We start from the raw sequence: 17,432 nt of genomic DNA on the forward strand, positions 1-17,432 counted from the left end.
AATTTTTTTTTGCGGTAACGGACTCAGTAGATCGCCCTTGTAAGAGGGAATATTTAATAAAAATCTGGAGTTTTCTAAAGTAAATATCTTTTTAGGTATAGAGTTAAAAAGATATTTGCCAAAAAAATAACCTCTCGAAACTTCGGAGTAAATTCATCTTATTGCTTATTATAAGATTGTTTTACAATATTTTTACGCTGACGAATCCAGTCGATCGCATGTCTTGAAGTTGCTTTAATCAGCAGCAGCGGCAATTAGTCGTACATTGATCGCACAATTTTTAGTCGTACATATTTTGTAAAACCGCATGAATACATGAAATAACGTATATCAAATGTAATTAAAAATAACTAAAACAAATAAAATTAAAATAGTATTTAAATTAAAGAATCTCTTTTGAAAGATTTAGGTGATAAATTGTTGGAAAAATGAAATGAACGAATCACTTTCAAAAGATTTCGGTAAAAAGTTGCTTGAAAAAGAAAAAACGCTAAAAAGTAGGTATTATTTATTTTATTTATTTATATTTGATTTTGCGTGAAAAACTATTAAAGCGCATTTCGTTCCTTTATCCGCATTTCGCAATTTTAAGTTTCCAAGTGACATCAGCATCGGTCTGCCATGTTGTCTAATCAACCATGCGAAAGCCCATATGGCCCAAATGTTTCCTATAGAAACACTTTTTCAGATACCAATTACAATACAATAGAAAGGTTTGCTGTAAAAACAGCAAAATGTAAATTACAAAATAGAAATATTTGCTGAAGAAACAAGTTTTGAAATATAGCAATTAAAAAAAAACAAAAAACAAAAACAAAGTTGTGCCAATACAGTTTACGAACCGTGCTACATTTAAGAAAAAAAAAATTCAAGTTAAATTAATTTTTTATGGTGTCTTTTGTTTATTGAGTTGCTTGGTGAACGTACAAAATACTTACAAAACGTCCATGTTCAGTATATTAGTATATAGAACTGTAGAAAATGGACTTTGGATTTACAACCTCGATATTTAACAACTCAATAGCTGGAGTAGAGATTCAACATGGCGTTTACTTTCAGCAGCCTCATAACTCTCACTTCCTTTAATCCTCACATTCCATGAGCGATGTTTCTGTCAAATTAGGGAGAATTACTGCTTTCTTGGCCGGAATCTATGTATCTTTGGCTAGTATTGGACCTTGAACAAATATGTTTTTAACAAGCAGTTTCGTGCCTTATTTCGAGTGATTTTCATAAAAATTATAACGTTTTATTTCAGCACGGTCCATATTCTGCACAAATACCAAAACTATTTGACGCACAAGCATTTTTTTTTTTTTTTTTTTTTTTTTTTTTTTTTACAAAAATGGTAATTACAAAAGAAAAATAAACGTTCGTTATGGAAACATTTTAAAAAATATTGAAATTTACAACCCCCCCCCCAAAAAACAGGTGCTAATGTACTTACTGATTCGCGCTATTTTTTAAATCGTATTTCCAAGTTTAATTAAAGTTTTGTGGTATGTTTTTTTATTCAATTGTAAGGTTAAAGTACAGAATAGGTACAAAACACCTTCCCCTCCCCATGTTAAGAATGGCTTTTTATATAATAACGTTATTATTTTAGCACGGATCAATAAGTGCATGAGTACCCCCCCCAAAAAAAAACAAAAAAAAAAACAGAAACTTCGTTGTATTAAAAGTTTTGAAAATAAAGTCAATTACAAATAATGTAAGAATCCTTCATTTCGAACTCTCTAGCTTTGGATAAAATAGTACAGCCGTAGCAGCAGTAGTAGTGCATCTAATTGAAGAAACGGAATCATCTGATGTAACAGCAGTAAAAACGTCCGAAATTAAATCAGATGTGCCAGTTTCGAATGGACTTATGCACATCAAGAATGGGAAGAATTCCAGATTTTTTTGTTTTCATTTTTGAAGAGTTCAACTAGAGACAAGAGGAAATCACGAAATTTTCTCTGGAAATGGACGTAAATTTTTTTTAAATAAACTAATTTATTTCGAATTTTTAAGTTATTACGGAAATTATTTTCTTCCCTCCCCCCCAAAAAATAAAAAAATAAAAAAATAAATAACATAATAATAATGATAATAATAATGATAATAATGATAATGATGATGATGATGATGATGATAATAATAATAATAACAACAACAGCAACAACAAATAAATGAATGAATAAATAAATAAATAAATAATTCGAGCAATGTTGCCACGAGTGACTATTTTTTAATTATTTAGAACTCTTCCTTTATCAGCACTTTGTAAAAACGCACGCATACATTTTCCTTAAAAACTTTTTCAACTTAAGTTTAAAAACTTAAAATTTTTTTCAAATAATGGCGAATTTCATTCATTTCATAATTTTATTTTCTAAAAGGAAGTGTTTCTTAAAAAATAACACATGCTTAAATAATGACAAATTTTATTCATTTCAGAATTTTATGTGCCTAAAGAAACTGTTCATTTTCACCAAAAATTAAAAAAAAACACACACATTTTCAAATGACTATTATCATATATTTCAGATTATTTCAAATTAACTGTACTAATTAATTTCGAGATTGTAATTAAAAGAAAGAGTTCATTGTAAAGAAAAAAAAAAAACGATTGTCGCCCCTTGAGCCGAACTCTTCAAAGGTGAAAATAGAAAAAAATCTAATATGCAAACCCTTATCACATTCCTAAGAAGAATCACCCCAATGTAGTTTTGAAAACTCACATATTTGATAAAAAAAAGTTGAACTCATGAAGGCACCAATACGTTGTGTTGTGTTGGATATTTTTTTTTTTTACATGGAGGTCACCACTTATCAAGGCCCGGAGGCCACTCAGGGATAAGGGTTATTGCGTGTACAGTAATCAATGAAATAGTATTGTAGTAATCATTAGTATTGGAGATTGTGTCTTACTTAAGAGGGCGGTTTGTCAGAAATTTGTTTATGTTGGACTTGAAGACCTCCAAGTTGTAGTCAGGTGGGAAACAGGCAAACGGAAGAGAGTTCCACAGTCGTGCACTTCTGAGAAAGAAGCTCTACTCATGGAATCTACGTTTGGATTGAGGCACAGATAAAGAGTGGGGAACATTAATGACAGTAGTTTCAGCATAACGGGTGTTTTTCGTGAAAGATTGGCGAGGGAGGGCGAGAGATTGGAGCTCAGACGAGCACTTGCCATGGAAGTAATGATAAAACAAAGACAGGCTCGCAACGTTTCTTCTGTGGGAGAAAGGCTTTAGGGAAGAGAAAAGGGCATCTCCCACTAAGCTACGAAGTCTATTTTTTACTCTGTCAAGGCAGGATAGGCTGCTTTTAGCAGCTCCTGCCCAGATGTGGCAGCAGTACTCCTTCCTTGCACGTACTTGGCTTTTATACAGATAGAGAATTGCATCAGTAGTGAGATATCTTCTGGAGCGGTAGAAGGATCCCATCATTTTCCCAGCGTCCTTGGCAACAGACCTGATGTACGTGTTCGATTTCAGATCAGGAGTATAGGTCAAACCCCAAAAGCTTGTGAAAACATGGAGCCTCCCCAAGACGAGAACCATCCATTTCAATTAATGCCAGATGGGGATCAGAGCGTTGATGATGTAAAGATAGAAGCTTGGTTTTGGATGCATTAAAAGTAACCAGACACTTCTTCCCCCACTGTACCACATGCTCAAGATCAGAAGAGAGAGAATTAGACAGAACCTTGTCATTTACGGCCTTTGATGTGTTGCCATAGATGGCCGTGTTATCGGCATAGATATCAACGAATGATTTAAGTATGTGTTTTGGGAGATCATTGATGTAGACCAGGAAGAGAGTTGGGCCCAGGATGGACCTCTGAGAGACTTCAGCATTAATACTGTGGGCCTCTTATTTCTGCCCATCAACCACTACTCTTATGAACCTATTGGAGAGAAATGATTTAATGATTGAGAAAACATTACCAGTGATACCGTAGCTGGAAATCTTGTGAAGTAGGCCCTTGTGCCATACCTTATCGAAGGCCTTCGATATGTCAAGAGCAATTGCCCTGGAAAGGAAGCCTTTGTCAAGAAATTCACTAATCCTATGAGAACCGTTCACGATGTACGTGACTTGATTGATTTCAATTACATTTTAACGAATTCAATTCATATTCAGATCAAACTGTTATGCTTTACAAGAAGTAATAAAAAAATAATACTTATTAAAAACAGTTGATTGGATATGTTGATATTTCATCAATAGCTGAAAAGAACGAAGATTAATACCAGTTCCATAGCCCGCAATGATATCCATCATAAAACAATCATGATAAAATTTTGTTTTTGTAACGTTATCCTTTTTTTTTTTCAAAAGTATGAGTTTGAACTTCAGTCCAAATATGGTTTGATTTACTTTGTATGAGGCAATTGGGTACAATAAGCGTTATGCATGGCCAGCATAGTGTACTTTACGAAGAGAAAGAATGGGCGCTCCGATATTAAAATAATGAGCAGGAAGTACGCAACATTACGTCACCACTTAGCAAAAGAATGTACGGTTTCCAAACGGAAGACATTATCTGGCCTTGAGCTAAGATCAAGGTGCAGCGTCTGTCCTGTTTTCGGTCAATAAAGAAGCCCTTTTAGAGTAAGGTACTTTTTATTTTTATAATCTGGATTGCCTCTTTTCGGTGATTTTCTTACATTCAGTACGGATTTTGTATCTTACTTTGCAAGGGAGATAAGTAAATAACGGCATTTGAAAAACAAAATAAAAACAAAAAACAAAACAATCGCATTTTCTCAATAATCGGATGCTACAGGAATTCTCATTTATATCGGTCTTCTTTAGTATCTATTGTCCAAATATAAAGAATTATGCATTGAGAATTGATTCGAATTTCAATGATGTCCTATTCTCTTTTTGCTTTATATTAACAACATGCTGGAATTTCGGGTACTATCAGATTAGGCTGAGTGAAGATACTGGTTGTCTGACTTAAAATTTCTGAGTTTAAATGCGCCAAACTAAATGCAGATGGGAGGGCCCAGAATAAGTTCAGCATCCTCTTTCACTGTCTTGAGCGAGCTTTTGAGTTGGCCACTGCAATGTTTCTTCCAGTCTAGTGATGGAGTTGAATCAATGACTTCGAATGAAGTAACCTCAGTATGGCCGAACCAATGTTGCTAGTCTTTCTATTTTGTTATTTTAAAGGACGGTACCCAAACTTGGCTCCAGTCTCTGCTGCCTCTCTGTAAAACATTCACAAGAACTCGTCTTACTACCACCATGGAAAAAGACTTCTTTACTTTCACGTGCCTAACAATAAACGGAATTTCCGTGAAAAGTTTCTTTCCCAAAACTTTCCATTTCTAAAACATGTTAATCCTAATCCTCGAATGGCCTCCGGGCCTTGATAAGTGGTGACTCCTATGTAAAAAAAAAACAAAAACAAAAAAACTTAATTTCTTTCTACAGAATAGGCAAACCAATCGCCATGAGTGGGTGTTTAAATATATAAAGAACGTGAAGTGTAGAAACTTTTTTTTCCAACATTACTGGATTCGGCATCGAGTGGCCCGAAAGAGTTTCATATACCGTAAAACGAAACAACCAAACTTGAAATCACGAATAAATATTTGAAGATATAAAGAACTTGAAGCAGAGAAACCTTTTTTTTTTTTTTTTCCAAAATATTGGATTCGGTATTAAATAACCAGAAAAAGGTTGATATGCAATAAAACAAAGCAACCAAACAGAAACTGATTAATGGAAGTGTGATCCTATTTGTAGATAACGTCAAATTAGTTGTTTGTAGACGCGAAATTGACAATCCTAAGTTTATCATTCAAAGTGTTTGAAAATGGTCCATTGAATAGGACTCATAGCTTAATGATGATAAAGGATTGCTGTGAATTCTTCTGATTCTTACGTTCAACGATAACAAGGCCCTGCTCAAAGCTCTGCTCAAGGATTTGATTATTATTTTCTTTACTAAGCTGTCACCACTTATCAAGGCCTACAAGGCCACTCGAGGATAAGGGTTAAATGAGTGTCATGTGGACGGTGGGACAACACCATGATGATTGGTAATGGTGGTGGTGGTGATTGGACAGAATTTGATTATTTAAGAAGGCGGCTCAACAAGAATTTGTTTACATTAGACTTGAAAACCGTGTTCCAAAGACAAGCAGTTTTAGGAAAGAAACTTTGCTCATGGAAGTTTCGTTTGGTTTTAGGTAGGTAGTTAAATAGATAGGTAGAGAGATAGAGAGAGAGAGAGAAAGAGAGAAAGGAAACTATTGTTATTGGTTATAACTAGACGGTTTTTTGTTGGTGTAAATAATTTACAGGAGTGGACAACTATAGAATGAAGGCAAGTCAGGTATGAAAATAACGATAGAGTAGAGAAATGATAGCAATGTCTCTTCTGTGGGAAAGAGGTAGTAGGGAGGGATAAAGGGCACTGCCCACTAGATTTTAAAGTCAGTTTTGTACTCTTTCAAGGCAAGAAAAGGTGCTTTGAGCAGCCCATTGCAAAATGTAGTGACAGTGCCCCATCTTATGATGTATTTTACTCTTATATAAATAGAGGATTGTGTCAGGAGTGAGATATCTTCTGGAGCAGTAGAATGATCCAAATATTTTTCCAGCGACGTTGGCAATGAATTTGAGGTAAAACTTCCATTTCAGGTCTGGAGTGAAGATGAGTTCCAGAAGTTTGTCAAAGCAAGGGACATTTTTATTGTTATTTCACCCTAAACAAGGCACAGTGCCACTAAGTTGTAAGGGGCTTCTATTTGGGGCTAGATTTGCAGGGATATTCCAAAGTCTAGCAGTTCATAGGAAGAAGTTATTTAAGTAGGAGGCTTTATGGTATCTAGGGATCTCTACAGGGATTTTTTTACTTGCGGGGTTTGTCGGGAGTATTTACGTCGAGGAGGTACTAGCACTTTGAGTTTGTTAGAGCACTTTCAATTGAACTACTTGTAGAAGGGGCACAGTGATATCACATTTCGGCGATGGGATAGAGGTTGGAGTTTTATTGATAGTACGGGACCTATTAGGTTCACAAAAAATTTGTTAAGAATTCGTCTGTTTCAGTGGTAATATGCTTTTGGGATGAACAGCATCTTTTTAAAGGCCAATGTCGTATTTGCAAGTTAGCACAATTCGAAATGGTCGCAAATATCGTCTTTTATTTATAGGTTAATGTTAAGAATAATTGTTTTGCTTTTGCAGTTTATCAAAACAAACAAGAAATTATTTACTCAACATTTAAACATATGGAAACATTGCACTTTATGAAAATCAACTCGTAACAATCAACGTAAGTAAAATAAAATAGTCAATCATAGTCAACGGCCACCCAAAGGCTCTCTTTTCGTCAAGATGTAGGGAGGGTCCCCACTCATTTCACTAGATTACTTCAGTTGCACTTAATCCTCATCTTATAATATTAAGTTTCCTTTCTTAAGCAAGGGAGCATCAAGTATTTTTAGTCTTTGGTATGGCTTGACTGAAGATTATACCCTAGCCTCCCAGTCCATCAGCGAACAGATTAAACATTATGTTAAATTGACCGATTCAACCCATGAACATAGCATGTCCGAATTGATGTGTATTTGGCTTACCGATTCAATAGTTCACACCGGTAATTAGTTTTATGTAGTCCATGACATTAGTTACGTGGTTAACGCGGTGCAGAGTTGAACGCAACTTGTTTGTGCCAAGGAGTGCAAAGGGGTCAACAAAGGTTACTGATAACATAGATCAAGCTCAGGACTTCCATTGACAGAGCATGCACCTGTGTTGCAAGATAGGTCAGTGAGTATATTTTGGGTGTGAGTGGTTAGCGGGAATTACAGCCCCACACACACATACCTTGATATAAATAGAAACGCACATGGGGATTTTTTGGGAGTCAGTCAGTCAGACAGTTGAGAGTTTGGTTGAGAGTTTAGTTGAGAGTTTAGTTGGGGCAGTTCGTCAAAGCTGTCTGAAGGCAGTTAGTGAGATTTGGTCATCTAGGAAATATGAAGAAGAGAAAAAGAAAGAAAGAAATCAGAAATGGGTTGCGTGCAGAAAAACCTTTCCAAAGAGTGTGAAAAACTCCATGAACAAAGACTTTCTCCACAAATAAGAAACGCGTTGTGTTTTTGGAGCGTGGATTTTGGTTCCAAGTCAATGAGACGAGATAGGGGACATAAAAAAGAAGAAGGGGAAGGAAGGACTTTCATTATATGCATATATGTTACACACTCCCACACACATGAAAGAATGGCACACGCAAAGAGACAGTCACAGCCATGTCACAATTATATAGACACAAGAATATATACACCTCATCATCGATTGACATAATAATACTGATGTGTCTTGGAAAAAGGTATATGTATGTTTAAAATAGCTGAGTGGCCTTGGCTACAGGAATCATGTAATACAATCTTATAAGCTGCTTTAATGAATGGTTGGTTGTAATCCTAGCTGGTAGTATGCTTAAACTCTATGCTTTCGATCTATTTTTCGACATCTCTCCCAGGTTGCTATACTCGTCCATATCTATGACTTACACCTGTCAATCATATTCTTGCGAGGAGGAACCCGGATGTATTCATATTGATTGCATAAAAATACACTAACGCAATTTCATATTCATATGAACATTATCAGTCTCCAAAATTCTTTTTAAAAGATGGGATCGCCCAATTGTTGTACGTGCAAGCCAAAAGAGTAACGTTTTAAATGTCATCTGATGCATTTGTTATGTCAAAGTAAAAATTACAATACACTTTCTTGGGGCTAGGATACAAAGTGTTGTATCAATTTATGGACATCTTATGTAGAGCAGCCCATAGAGTAAATGTGGTATTGTGGCGACTGAGAGTAGTATTAAGAGTAGGATAAGACACTTATATCATTACAGGCCTATGATGACCAATGACAGCCCCTTTTCTCTACACGTTTGATGGTGTTGAACCCAATTTGTTTTGAATACAAGCTGTTTTAATATTTTTTGCAAATAAATAATTCAAATATTCAAAGATGGTTCAATAACATCATAGGGTTCTTTTTTTTCACAAACAGACGTCCATAAAATGAGAATATTTTTTAACACGGCAGGAATATACAACAGAAGAAGGATACACCTGTGGAATTTCCACGCGCTCCGCTAGTAATTGATTAATTCTCAAATTGATTCTTTCTGCAAAAGAAACCCCTCAAAAAACAAAACAAAACAAAATAAAACAAGCAAAAATAAAACAGCCCCTCCCCTTTTTTGGGGTTACTTAAAACTCAATACTTATAGTAAACAGTACAATATATATACAATTAATTGAAAATACATCGCTATTTTACCCATAGCTGGAGGAGGAAAGTCACAAATAACACACTAGATACAATCTGATTCCAACTCAGTTGTAATGCCATACACCAAGTTAAATCACGTAGTCGCCTCACCTCGGGGACTAATATTTGAACGGTCGTAGTTTTTTTTTTTGTTGTTGGAATGAAACATACAAACCATCAAAGTTGATAGTTTTTTTTTCTTAAATAAAAAATGTATATGTAAAAAAACTTAAATAAAAATGTATATGTAAAAAAACTTAAATAAAAATGTATATGTAAAAAAAAAAAATAAAAACTAATTGGTTTTAATTTCGAAAAGTTAAAATATGAAGACTACTATCAATTCTAAAATCGCAAACTTAAAATCTATTTTTGTCACGTAAAGGACCATTCTTCTTTGCAGTGCCCTTCTTTGCAAGCTTGGCAGAGTTCTGCATTGTGTTGGTTGCGAGGTTTGCCTGCCCGGCGATCGATCCGGAGTGGCGGTCTCACAAAACCGTAGTGAAGCTGTCCGACTCGATTGTAAACATTGCCGATGACCTGGGAAAATCGAAAAACAAAAATCATTTAGTGATTATGTAAAATAATTACGGAGCTTATAGAAAAGACTTCCTCAGAAGTGACGTAAATATAAGAAGTGTGTGGTGAATTAAGAAGATCAATCAAGCTTACATATTGTCGGAAGTATCCTCACCTATCTCTTATGGAGATGGGCAAGGAAAGATTTGTTAAAAAATTAAAAAAAACAAATATATTAGTCAGTTTCATTATGTAATTTTATGGGAAGTTTTTGAGGAGGTGACAAAACTATAAATTTTTGGAAAAGTTATTGTCTCAGGAATCCGAAAATCAATGTTTGCATTTGCCCAGATGTGCATATGGCGGCCATATTGGAGTTTACAAAATGGGGGTCGTAAAATGTACGTTTTGTAATATCTCGGTCTCTAAATAAGCTGGAACACTGATTTTAACTATTAAGCCTACATTTTCAGTGTCAAGGAATCCAATGGTCCACGTTATCTTTTGTAACCTCCTATTGAAATACATAATCCGCCATATAAGTAAACACTTAACAGCCCAGGCAGTCAGTCAAGTACTAAATCAGAGTTATTTTTTATGGAGATGTCATTTAACTGTAAATTTTGGATGTTTGTGTAACCATCTTAAACATTATGACATATTTGATCATAGTCTATGCATCATCATCATCATCATCATCATCATCATCATCATCATCATCATCATCATCATCATCATCATCATCACTTTCGTACATCACAGTTTGGAAATCTTCATCCTTCTGGCACTGACTGCTGCACTGACACATGTCCTTAATCCTGCATAAACATCTGCCAGAAGAACAGTCAGATTTACATTTGCATTAGACCATCTCAAGGATGGGCTTAGGAGGTTGGGAAGACCTCTGTGGTCGTTGGTCTTAGTATGCCATCCAATTGCTTGAAATACCCATTTTGCAAGGGGATCCAGCTGTGGAATCTGCAGAGCAATTGCTGCTTGTGCCCATGCCCTTGCTCGAACATGGACTCTCAAAATGTGCTGCTTCAGAGCTCCAGGTGTTGGAGGGATCCTGTCACTTTCTGCCATATGCTTGCAGAACATATGTCATCGCAGTTCAGGGATTTTCTTGATGTTGATACGTTTGGGTGAGTAAGCTGCAGATACAAAAGACTCCAGTGTTGACAGCATTCTTTCTGTCACTTCTGATTAATCCATAAGCATTGCAGACCATTGACAACATCTTCCTCTACTTTGAAGTAGATCTGTAGCCAGGTTGCGTTGCCTATATGGAAGAACCTCTCTGTGTTGTCGACCCCAGTGAACGCATAAAAGACTAGTAAAGACTTTGCTCTTTCTTTACCTAGAGCTTGCCACAGTGGTTTAATTTGCACAACCCCAGTGGCTATAGAAATGAACGTTTTTTTTTAGCAATATGCCATAGTGTGCTGTGACTAGCACTAAAACGTCCATATCTGGGGAGAAAAATACCAATTGTGCATCAGGTGGGTTTCGCTGTGAAGCTAGCACAGCGTGGTGGATCATCAGTTTGTCTGCTTTCTCGTGGTTACTTACTTCAAAGACCAGGTCTTTGTTGCGCCTAGTGTATCCAGAAGAAGATGTGATAATCAGTTTGGATGATCCTCTGTTGTACTCTTAGAGTTTTGGCAGCAAGATAGTCAGTCAGATCAACCTCCGTCTTGTCATGGGAGAGGAATCTGTTCATTGGGATGTATTTGATGCTATATCATCTCTGACTTGATACTGAATAGAAGCTTTTCCTCGTCTTCATTTATTTCTGGTTGCACTCTTCAGAAAATCTGCCCTGTATGTGTCGAAAATGAGGATGATTTCATCATAATCTCGTGTTAGTTGCATCAGTATATCATTGAAGCAGCTACTCGGATACTTTACTGTCACTAGAGTCGTTGGTTTATTGCTTAGCCTCTGCACAAGCACCATGCCATCCACCAGTGCTATCTTCTGACTTGGATGATCATTAGATGTTGGCTCTGTAAATACTGTATCCATTGCATCTTGGTGGGTAGAACTTCCAACTTGAGGTGACTGGTCTTCATGGGACATGTATTTTCTTGTCAACCTCTCAAGTAGATAATTAACTTAGACTTGTTATGGCATGGCAGAATTGTTCCAACAGAAGCAAACAGTGCCTTTGGTGTCAAAGTGAATTAATGGTTTCCTATGGTCTCTTTCTGATTGATATCTTGGCTTGACCTCGCAAGTACCATCGGCTTTGCAAACACGTTCTTGGTCTCCTTCAGATCCACAGTATTGTCTCTGAGTTTCACTGTAATCTTCTTGTTCCCAGAAAGGAACATCTTGTTCTTTTTCTTCATAGGGGCCCAGTGGCTAACATCTCCATTGATCCGCTCTGACACATAATCCTTATACAACTTCTGTCTAGTGACGTCAACATTCAAGATGTGTGGTACATACTCATCTGGGATGTAGGTATTAGTGATCACATTGAACAGCTTGTCCCATTTAGTCGTAAAAGATTTTCCATGGTTGAGTATGGCTTCCTTGATCTTGTCGATTGTACCATATACCTTTCTTGACTGCACTTGGTCCAAGCTCATGATGCTCTGTGATTCTGTTAGCTTCCATGTCAAACTGATTTTAGAATTCTTTTGACAGACGTGAAAGTTTTGGTGTGACCAAGAAAAACCTCTGTCTGGCATTGGCATTGTTGGAGATGCCTGTGATGCCAGAGCTAGTCTTCATCAGCTTGTTCAAGTGTTCACATGCATGTTCTGCACCCAACAGACATAAAGGGAATGACGCTTTTCGTGACTGATATATTGCATGCCCGTAGTTCCTTCCATGTCTGATGGTGATTGGTCCTCAAGCCATGCATATTTGCGATGTATCTTGGCCAGACGCGCTTATACTTGATGCAGTCCATGGCAAAGTACAGCTTGCTCACTTCTTCTCCAGCTTGTAGATGGTACAAAGAACGGAATTGCTTCCACCCAATCTAGGTACTTCATCATGGCCTTGAACATCGCATTCTGGGTTTTCTGTTCTTTCCATTTTTGGAATGCTGTGATGACCTCAGCAGTGATCAAGGCTTCCAGGAGGGTGCTGTTTGCTTGCTTCATGAATTCAATCTTCGTGTCTTTACCCTTAGAGCAGGCAGCTTCTACTCCTTCTGTTGCCGTCAGGCACACATCATTCAGTTATGGGTTGTCCTTAAAGAACACCTTCAGAGCTATTTCATAGAGTGCTATGTATGAGTAGATATGGGCATCGAGAGATCGCTTGTAGTGTGTGCATACCTGCTTCCACCCAGGCATCATCTATGCCTGAGTTCTCCATGGAGGCACCAAGCACTCTGAGGGCAGCCATGATGACATGCAGCTCAGCCAGTCTGGGAACAACCAGTTAGGTCTGGCGGCTAGGAGTTTCACCACCTTCTCATATAGAGCCATGTAAAAGGTAATAACCGTGGGGTGATCATCCCCAACTGCCAACTTCCTCAGCTGATTTGCTTGTATGATCATAGTCAACAGAATTGACCAATCGTGTGCCACCTCTGAGAGTAGTGGCAATGCTCCAACCTGTGAAGGGAAGGCTTTCAGACAGCAATGAGTTGTATCCTGCCCGGCCTGGAATCTTGCTGGAAGTTTCTCAGGGTTTCATTCTGGATAAAGCAGATGTAACAACCCATCCAAGCTGTGTCGGCTGATAGGATCCTGAGATCCCTTGGCAAACTGTTCTGATCTCTTGGTAGCCTGTGGTTTTGGCTTGTCACAGTGAAGCATGTCTACATAGTAGGGTGTGACTGATAAACTCTTTGCATCATCTATGATCAGAAGTTCTGCAACAGGTTCTTTAGAATGATCAACTTTCTGGTACACTGCCATGATGGTTCCGTGAGTGGTTCCTTTCCCATCAGGAGTATCCTCTGCAAAATCTGTGTTATCTACTGTGAAAAATGCAAAAGTCTCCTTTTTACATAGAGTCCTTGGGATGCTCTGGTATTTTCTACAACAGCATTTGCCAGAGCAGTTTCCATGAGAAGGGTACGGTCATGTGAAACAGCATAGCCATAAGCATTGAGAATATCCATTAACTTCTTGTTTTTTTTTTTTTTTAATTTTTTTTTTATTTGTTGCATGTGTCATGGTGGACAGCCCGTGCCAGTCCCAGAATCTGAGGGTTCTCTCATGTACTGGGTGACTTGAATGATGCTGATTCACTGCTTGGCTTGTACTTTACCTGTTTACTGGATTTGAACTCATACATGGGACTTGTGTGTCTTTGTAATAATCTTTGCAATAAATATCAGCCACAGTTTTGTTATTTTGGATCCACGGACGGAGGCTTGGAATTTCTTAAAGTATCAGAGGTAAATTAACAATTTTAATTAGTGATATAAAAGCAATATTTTTTTAGGAACAGCTGAAGTATGAATTTATAAATGATGCATATTTTTTATTACAAAAATATTGCAATAAAACAATCACACCATGTCGGTTTGAACCCAGTTGTGTATCTAAGGGTTAATGTTAAAAATGTTGTTACTTTATAACTACCAACATTAGATTCCTTGACACTGAAAATGTAGGTTTAGCAGTTAAAATCAATGTTACAGCTTATTTAGAGGCCGAGATGTAACAAAACGTTCATTTTACGGCCACCATTTTGTAAATTCAAATATGGCCGCCATATACACATTTGGGCAAATGCAAACATTGATTTTCTGATTCCTTAGACAATAACCTTTCCAAAAATGTATAGTTTTGCAACTCTTCAAAAATTTCTCACAAAAGTTAAAATCGAGACATACAGAAACTAACTATATTTAGTGAATCGCTGAAGCAAATGCCTATCTATTTAAATATATGAATTGCATCACGATTACACCAAAGATAGTCTTTATTAATTTCGATATAAGATTTTTTAGGCTATCAATTGTTTATATCTGATCTTAAAATATAATTTGTTTTAATTGCCCATTGTCCGATGACTTGCATCATAGATATCTCAGATATTGTTGGTCCATTTTCATTTTTTTAAATCCTCTTTTGTTCACCAATGGAAACATTGTATATTGACTGACACCATAAAGAAAATCAAAATACGAAGTTGTATTGTTCATATATACTTGCCTCCCCACGAGGGCAGAGTAAGACACAAGGCCAGTTTTTAATGTGGGTAAAAACCCAACTCCCCAAAAAGGGGCACTCTGGATGAGAACAAAAATAAAACTTGTTTCAGTCATGAAGGATTTCTCCTCCACTGACCAAGGACAGAAAAAGTGAAGTGTAGCATCAGAACAGATACTACACTGTGATCTTGTACATTTAGTTTATTGTGTCTTGAAAAAATACAATTTAAAGTAAAAATCCAATAATCTGTAATTTACAAAAACAACAAACTTTGGCATGAAGCTTTAATAAGAATGAGGGAGGGCGGTCTTTCTATTGTCTACGAATCCTGTGATTACTTTTAGTCGGCATCTTTCACCACAATACCGCATTCACACCGTGGAGATAATCCTACTTAATGAATACCTCCCCAACAAATATAATAAATATGTGTATATATGTGTGCGTGTATAACCATTTTTTTTATTATATTATATAAATCGAATGTGTGATGTGGAAAAAGTTTATTGGTAAATAAAGTCTTAAATTTGATATAATAAAGTCCAATGAATGTACGTACAATTAATGATGGTAATATTAAAAAGTGGAAAGATCTAAAAAAAAATCCCCCCCAAAATAGATGTATAAACCAAATAAAATGCCTATTGGGGTATGTTAGTAGGATCCCTCCTATCCTTGTCTAGGCATTAGAAATCCCACTGTTTCCCGGGAAACCGAAAACAAGCAGGACGTTCTCTAATTGGGAGTGAGAGATAATAAGTGGGGGTACGAAAAAATTGGGAATGGACAAACAGGAAGAGAGTTTAAAGGTGACCCCCAAGAAACAATAATTGTGAGGGGAACACCGGACGCTCTCTAGCACCAAAAAACAAAACAGGACCGGGATCTCATTGCATCACCGACTAAGAGTCTTTTTACGATTATGCTAGACTGATTCTAAGGAAAGAGTTACGAAGAAGCCAGAACTGCGAACTTCATGCTCACGGGGGGAACACGCATTCATACATGGCTCCTTTACGGATGCACAAACTCGAGATCCACTCGAGGCAACCTCCTCCAATCGCATCTGATTTTCACTGTAAGTCGCTGTTTAAACTAAACAATCAGATCACAATCCGGAAGAGATGTCCTCTTGTAGACTTTTTGAGGCGTTTTCGAGTTTTTATTACGTTCATAGTGTTACATTTTTCTTTTTCTTTAAAAGGTTCACCTTCTTTTACGTGGACAGAATTCTTATTTGTTGAGAGAAATAACTCACGCATGAGAAAGAGGCTAGTAATCTGTAAACTAATTAGTTAACTATATTATTAAGGATAAGTAAGTGGACACAGCAAACAACGATCTCAAAGGGGCATTTCCTTACAGTTACTACCGCTTGATTGGCGATTTGTCCCACGCAACACCCATAGATAGACTGAAACCTTAGCTTTTGTCAACTTCTAATCCCTGACGTAATGCGTAACGTCGCTGACGTCCCTTTGTTGTACTACTCTTTCATCTATTTAACTTCACCTAACCTTCCACGAATTTTCTTCTCGTCCTATTCAAGGGAACTCGTTTATTTCCGAAACTTCGTGTTACTTCGATCTGTACTTAGTTCCAACTTTGTAAAACTAAACACTAGTTATAATCACTATCCAACATCGGTCCATCCATTATGTAACAACCAACAGCTTTGAGTCTTCTATCAGTAATTTATGTTATATTATTTATATACATGTCTATCGTGCCACAAAAAGTTATTCCAGATTTTGAAACTGACATTATGAAACCGAATTGATTAGTTACAACTTGTCTGTTTTAAGGGTGTTTCACCGGCGTAGAAAATATGTAGCATTAAACCTCTTACTTTGACTACTTCTTCGGGATACCACATAGCAGGTTCGTATCGCCCATTCTTACACCGCATACACTGTTGTCCGTATAGTTTGAACAGCACGTATCCAGAACTGCTTGTAAAATTCAAATGAAACCAGAAAATAACTCGGCCTTTCATTGAAGTCCATCCGTGTCCACATTGCTAGAAGAAAACAAAGAATGAGAACAGGAATAATTATGTCTTACTTATGTAACGTACAAGAATTTAGGTAATGAGTTTTTTTTTATAACTATGGTTGCACCAAATGAATTATCTTTCTTTCTCTATCTCTCTTGAAAACTAATAAGATTCAACAAGTATTGACACGCCATATCTCGATGACACAGCGATTATTGCTAGATTACCCAAGTCAAGCAACCTTGTGTTTGATAAGTATCAGATGAGTGGCCGCATTGGTATACCAGGCGCTGTATGTAGGAGAACATCAACATCTCTCTGCAAGAAATGCAGCACCTAACGTCGCATCTCCCCTGACATGCGACTGGGACCACTTGTGAATTTAATATTTCCATGAAACTTCCTCCTTTGGAAGAGGTTGGTTCAATCCGCCTAGGCTGAATGCCGATATAGCAAAACAGTGGTGACAAGGAGATTAT

At 36.9% G+C, this 17,432-nt stretch overlaps 1 protein-coding gene across 2 annotated transcripts in view; it reads right to left on the bottom strand.

The window, feature by feature from the left end:
- Positions 1 to 905: 905 nt before the first annotated feature.
- LOC145269524 (receptor-transporting protein 4-like) overlaps positions 906 to 17,432 on the bottom strand; it is a 125,822-nt gene continuing 109,295 nt past the window's right edge. For both annotated transcript variants that reach the window (XM_080125280.1, XM_080125288.1), the window contains 2 exons: positions 16,807 to 16,977; positions 906 to 9,846 (listed from right to left, as the gene is read on the bottom strand). In XM_080125280.1, coding sequence (XP_079981406.1) covers positions 9,682 to 9,846; positions 16,807 to 16,977 — 336 coding nt within the window. In that variant the 3' untranslated portion in view covers positions 906 to 9,681. The remainder of the gene's footprint in view (positions 9,847 to 16,806; positions 16,978 to 17,432) is intronic.

The sequence above is a fragment of the Euprymna scolopes genome, chromosome 4 (assembly GCF_053919585.1).
Source record: "Euprymna scolopes isolate OS-2025 chromosome 4, ASM5391958v1, whole genome shotgun sequence".
Classification (NCBI taxonomy): Eukaryota; Metazoa; Mollusca; class Cephalopoda; order Sepiida; family Sepiolidae; genus Euprymna; species Euprymna scolopes.